General features: G+C 46.1%; 1 protein-coding gene across 1 annotated transcript in view; it reads right to left on the reverse strand.

Moving 5' to 3' along the window:
* Positions 1-6,538, reverse strand: part of ADGRG3 (adhesion G protein-coupled receptor G3) — a 21,744-nt gene that overhangs the window by 7,111 nt on the left and 8,095 nt on the right. The window contains exons 3-5 of the mRNA XM_023530664.1: positions 2,885-3,023; positions 1,152-1,298; positions 162-300 (exon numbers count right to left, since the gene is read on the reverse strand). Of these exons, the coding sequence (XP_023386432.1) occupies positions 162-300; positions 1,152-1,298; positions 2,885-3,023 (425 nt within the window). The remainder of the gene's footprint in view (positions 1-161; positions 301-1,151; positions 1,299-2,884; positions 3,024-6,538) is intronic.

The following is a 6,538-nucleotide window of genomic DNA, read 5'->3' on the forward strand; positions in this document are numbered from 1 at the left end:
GTGTCCCTGGGCACAACTGTGTGTATGGCCCACATCCACCTCTCCTGGGTGGATGTACGGTGGGGGGGTCGGTGCAGAGTACCATGCATGCTTGTCCATATGCCCGGGGGTGCCCACCCGCCTGTCTGCCCTTCAATAGCTGTCGGGCCTGGGCGGGGGACTCACGGGAGGCTGAGGCTGGTGGGAGAAAGTGATCTCCAAAGGCTCGGCCAGACCGGTGACACGCATACGGCCCAAACTCAGGCCCACCAGGCGATTGTTCAGCACGCTGCCACTGTCCTCCAGGCCGAGCTGGGGGCCCTGTAGAGGGAGGTGGAGGAGGCCAGGCCGCAGGAAGGGGCTGTCCCGAGTCAACCCTGGCGGGGGTTCCTGGGAGCCTCTAGGGCCTATGGCTCTTGCCTGGAGGGCAAAGTCTGAGACCGGGGACCAAGGATCCGAGGCATCATGGCTGACACTCCTGCTGCTCCCTGTAGCCTCCTGCTCCTGCTGGGCCAGGGTGGGCCCTGCAATCCCAGCCAACTAGTCCCAAAGCCACCTGATGGCTCTCCATCACCGGCCTCCTGAGCTCCTCTGCCCTCTTATCTGGAGGGGCTCAGGGCACGAAGAAAGGTCAGCCCAGAAATGGAGAGCAGTGGGCGCCTACGGGAGGTGAGCACTGACCACATGAGCGCCTGACCGCACCGGCACTTAGGCAAAGACATGTCCACACATGAGTGGATACATGCCTCTGGGGACACCCATGGGACACATTTGCAAAAATCTTAGCACATGTCCTCAAGTGGACATAGATGCACCGGAGCACACATGATTATGCATGCACCAGGAATAGGAAAGGATATGTATGTTTGTGTATGCACAAGGACACGCAGGGGACATTGACACACTTGGGCTACACATACAAGTCCAAGGGCACTGGTGTGTGGGGTCCAAACATCTGAGCATGCATGACCGATATGAGTCTGAGGTTCACAGACTCTTGAGACGGGGGTCTGGGATGACCTTGGGCTGCTTTAGAAACACTGTCCAGAGGTTCGTCGCCCCCTCTGTCCTCATCGGGTTTCTCAGGGAAGACCACAGAAGGTGAGCACTGCCTGATAAACTGAGCGCTGAACCTCAGAGCTGCCCTGAGCCTCCATCTAGCTCCTCCTCACCTTGAAGAGATTCCCCGGCCCGATGTCCAGAACAGATATGGCCAAGCGGACCGCTGCCCTGCTGCCCTGCAGGGTCGTGAACAGGCTCCTGGGCAGCCGGACTCTGTCAGCGGGCTTGTGCTCGTCCTCTGTCACCTGCATGGGAAGCTGTAACCACAGACCCGGTGGCTCCATCTTTACCCAAGGATTCCAGCCCTGAACACAGGTCCTGCCACTCCCCTATTGGGAAGGGAAACTGAGGCACAGCAGGTGGAGGGAAAGCACCTAAGGACCTTAACCCTGAGAGGCAGGACATCTGGGGGCACAGTCCAAGCTCTGCTCTGTGCAGGCTGTGAGCCCATGGACAGGTCACGGCACTTCAGTTTTCCCCATGTGGAGAATGGAGCTAACCAAGTGCCTCATGGCCACCTGTCAGGCTGAAAGTGAACTGTGAAGAGAGCACACTTGGATGAGCTCAGTTTGCAAATGCGAGAAAGGGTCAGCTGTGGCGTGCTTTTGGCCAGGGTCCCAACAGCCCCTGAGGCTCTACAAGGCATTATGGTGATGGTGTCTGGCTTCTGACTCAGGAATGAATAGAAAGAATGAAGCGATCGGGAAGGGAGCTACCAAGGGCAGAGGTGGAGGACATAAGAATTCACACGAAATGTGATTTCCACACCTGCTCCAAATAACAAAGTTCGTAAAAGCTGAGACTGCTCAAAATAGTAAAACAAATGTCCCTGGTAATTGCAGAGCACATTTCGTTCATTCTCTGACCTCACTGTTCCCTGGAGCTGCAGCCGGATCCCACCTGGTCCTGCCTCACAGCATCCCGAGGGCACTGGAATAGAGGAGCTCGGGGTTGGAGCTGAGGGCTCCAGCTTTCTCCTTCCCAGTCCAGATCCTTGTCAAAAGGACATGTGGGTGATTTCTGGGGCCAGAACACACCCCACGCAGAGGGCTCAGCGGATTGGGTGACATAATAAAAGGTCGAGAAAGGCCCTATCCGTGTTCTCTCTTCTCTTCCCTTCCCCAGAGAGACCTAAAAGTATCTCTTGCCCGCTGCCCGACCTTCTACCCTCAGCTTCAATCCTTAAGGAGGCTGCGCTCTCTCCATGCCAAGCATTCCCTGTAAATTATCTCATTTGCTCCCCCGATAACCTTGAAAGTGGGCAACACCATCATCACTTTACGGATGGGGAAACTGAGGCTCAGAAAAGTTAAGTAATATGCCCAATGTTACAACAGCTGGTAAGTGGCAGAGCCGGCATTTGAATCCAGACCAATGTAAACCCAGATTGTCTCCGTTCAGCCCTCTGCAGGACCACTAAGTGGCCTTCACCGGTTTCTGATGTGTCTCTGAGTAGAAGAACTCATGGGAACTACAAGCTCTGGAGGAGCCTTAGAGCTCATTTTACAGATGAGGACCCCAGGGCCCTGGGAGAAGAAGAGAGTTCCCAGAGGACACCTAGCGAGGTGGTGGGACGTCGTGGACTAGAACCCAGTTTCCTCATGCTCAATTCAGTGATCTTCCAAACGTCTCATCCTAAGGACCCGGATAATCTGTTACCAGGATCCACTCATCCAACTAACTCAGTAGCTCTCATTAACAAGGTGGCAGAGTCCTACCTAAAGGGACATGGGGGAGATACGTTTTGATGGGCACCAAGCACAGACCATTCTCTCTCAGAATTCTGAAAAATACGCCTGGGGAAAACATTCCAGAACCAGCCAATAGGGATGGAGGAAGTCACCTGAGAGGGGGTCAGAGAGAAATGCACGTCTTCTGAGATGTTGGTGCTGAAGTTCTTGACAGAAGTCTTCAAAAAAGACAAATCCACTGTCTCCGTCAGACTTTCTTCTACCAGATGGGTCTCGTAGTCCACCCAGTATCTGCAAGAGGCCAGGATCAGGGGCAAGAAAGGACCTTGCGAGCTGAGTTAGCCACTCACCTGGTCCCCAGCCTGGATGACAGGAGGAGAGACCATGGGCAGCAGCCATCAGCCTCTTGGGGCAGGAGGGGTGACCCAGAATATCAAAGGAAAGACTTGGGATGACTTAATAGAGGAGGGGTGGCCTGGGAACCATCCACGCTGGTTCTGAGGGATTCCAGACAGCAATTTCTCATGCATTTGTCTTTTTCATGATACATAAAATTCACCACCTTGACCATTTTAAAGTCTACAATTCGGTGACATAAAATGCATTCACAACGTTGTGCAACCATCACCACTATCTAGTTCCAGAACATTTTCGTCACCCCAAAAGGAAACCCCATACCCGTTAGCAGTCACTCCCTTCCCCCCTCCGCCGGCTCCTGGCAACCACTAATCTGCTTTTTGTTTCTGCGAATTTGCCTTTTCATATGAATGGAATTATAAGATATCTGGTATTTTGTGCCTGGCTTCTTTCACTTAGCATAATATTTTCAAGGTTCTTCTATACTGTAGCATGTATATAAGTATTTCATTCTTTTTAGGGATGACTCATATCCCGTTGTCTGGATATACCACATTGTGTTTATCCAGTCACCCACTGATGGACATTGGGTTTGTTTCCAAGTCTAGGCTATTGTGAATAGGGTTGCTGTGAACATTTGCATGCAAGCTTTGGTTTGAAGACTAGTTTTTCAATTCTTTTGGGTTTATACCTAGAAGTGGAATTTCTGGGATACATGGTAATTCTATGTTTAACTTTTTGAGAACTTGTCAAACTGTTTCCCACAGCAGCTGTACCATTTTACATTTCCACCAGCAATGTATGTTCCAATTTCTTTGCATACTTGCCAACACTTGTTATTTTTCATTTTGTTTTTAATGGTAGCTATCCCAGTGGGTGTAAAGTGGTATTTCATTGTGGCTTTAATTTCCATTTACCTAATGAGTAATGATGTTGACCATCTTTTCATGTGCTTGTTGGTCTATATCTTCTTTGGAGAAATGCCTCTGAGTATTTTAAACTGTGGAATGATAATTGTGTGGCTTGAATGAGCATGCCATCATGTTTATTGAGTGCTAACTGCATACTGGGAATTCAGCCTTTGGAGACCGAGCTGTATGGGAACCGACTTATGGAACTGAACTGTTGTTGGAACCACACAGAACATAAAAGTTATTGGCATTTATTTTACTGCAGTCCCCTTGCTTCAGCTAAAATAGTAGGGTGAGACAAGCCCTTGGCTCTCTCCATGGTACTGAAACTTCGCTGAGCTCCAGCATTCCTTTTCCTAAGCCTGGGATCCTAAGACCTGCTGCCCAGGTGGGGGCAGAGATAGCAATGGACGGGAAAGAGGAACAAAAGTAGATATAGCTAGAACAAGTGTGTTGGAAAGGAGTAGCTATGGAGGGCTTGGCAGAGAGGCGAAAGGAGGCTTTTATTTTGACATCATTTTTGGATAGTCACAGTTACCAAGGGAGGGGAACCCAAAGAAACCAAAGAAAAAATGTTGTACCATATGAAGAGAAGGCCGTGCAAATATGTGCAAATGCACTTGGCTGGGCAGGCAGTTAGAACCATCCAACCAGAAACAGTGGGATGAGATTGTCCAAATCCATTGATTTACATCAATTGATTCTAGCTTTTATTTACCTTTTAAAAATCTAAATAAAGAAGTATTGTGATTGTCATTGTTACCAAATAAAATAGTGAATTCTACATGTGTATGTATATGTATGTGTGTATATATGTATATATCCCTGTATATATATATATACACGCACACATATATGTATATATATGTATATATATCCCTGTGTTTGTGTGTGTGTGTGTGTGTGTGTGTGTGTGTGTGTGTGTGTGTGTGTCACCTTGTGCACTTAACAAAAATTCTTTGGCCTCATAAGACAGCCCAATTCACTTTCTTGAGAGAAAGTTTCCTGATCTGGTTCTCAGAGCACTTTTAGAAATTATTTCAGTTGTGAAATATGACACGTATTCAAAAAGTCTAAAGCATAGATACACAGTTGAATTTTTCATGACAACATTGACACCTATTTAAGCATCATCTTCTTTGTTTGATACTAACACAACGACTCAGATTTCTTTTGGCTCATGTTTGCATAACACACATCTTTCCACACTGTGCCTGTTTTTTAATGGGAAGTGATGTGAGGTTCAACAACTTGTCTTTTACCTTGGAGAGGATATCTTGACGTTCCCCAGACCTCTGAATTCCCAGAAAATTCAAAGTTATGGGCTCCTGAATTCTTTGGGGCCTTATCTCCTATTCTCTAGTTCACATATATCTTCCTAAGGCATCTTAAGTGCTTGCCACTTTCTGCTCATCAAATTTAATCAGCATCATGTCAATATAGTGGACTCATGATGCTTTATAGAATGTCAAGATTAATAAGACCCCTGTGAACTATATTATGACAAAGATGAGGAGAATTGACATAGCTGCAAGGAAACACTGCTGGTTCTGCCAAGTAAAAATAAATTGCTTTTGGCAGTCCTTGAAAATTTTTATGAAGAAAAAGGTCTTAGCGATATAATAGCTGCATACCAATTGCCAGGGGCTGTGTTGATTTGTTCAAGTAAATTTACTCATCTGGGACAGCAGCTGCAACTGGACATACCACGTGATTACGTTTATGATAGCCCACGGTCATTCTCCAAGATCCACCTGACTTCTTCTGGGTTAAATGGAGTTGGGATGGGTATCACTACCATTCTTCTTTAAAAATTTTTATGGTGGTATTAATCTCTGCAGGGATACAGTTTTGTTTCTGGGTTACTATCTTGATAGGGAGAAGACATTCCAGAAGCTTCCATTTAGCCCTTCAATGGAATGCCCTCCCAAAGGCAATTCGATGGAGAAATCATAGTCTTTTCAACAAATAGGGCTGAAACAATTAGATATCCAAATGCAAAAATAGTAGTAATAATAACATAAAGTTAAGCATTTATCTCACACTGTGCACAAAAATTTAACTCCAAATGGATAACCTAATTATAACAGCGAAAACCAGATCTTTGTAGAAGAAAACTTAGGAGAATCTTTGTAGCCTTGGGCTAGATGAAATTCCTTTCACATGATGTCAAAGACACAAACAAATTTAAATTAGACTTCATCAAAATTAAATGCTTTTGATATTCAGAAGGAATCATTAAGAAAATGAAAAGACAAGGCATACACTGGGAGAAAATCTTCGCAACTCATACATCTGGTAAAAGACTTGTACTCTGAATATATAAAGAATCCTTAAAACTCAATAATAAGAAGACAACCCAATTTTTTTTAAAAAAAGAAGGAAAGATTTGAGTAGGAATTTCACCAGATGAAATATACTGAAATGGCTAATAAGCACAAAACAAGATGCTCAATATCATTAGTCATTTGTGAAAAGCAAGTTAAAACCATAGTGACATACCACTTCACACTCACTGGAATGGCTGTCACCAAAAAA

This window comes from Pteropus vampyrus, unplaced genomic scaffold (genome assembly GCF_000151845.1).
Source record: "Pteropus vampyrus isolate Shadow unplaced genomic scaffold, Pvam_2.0 Scaffold51, whole genome shotgun sequence".
Taxonomy (NCBI): Eukaryota; Metazoa; Chordata; class Mammalia; order Chiroptera; family Pteropodidae; genus Pteropus; species Pteropus vampyrus.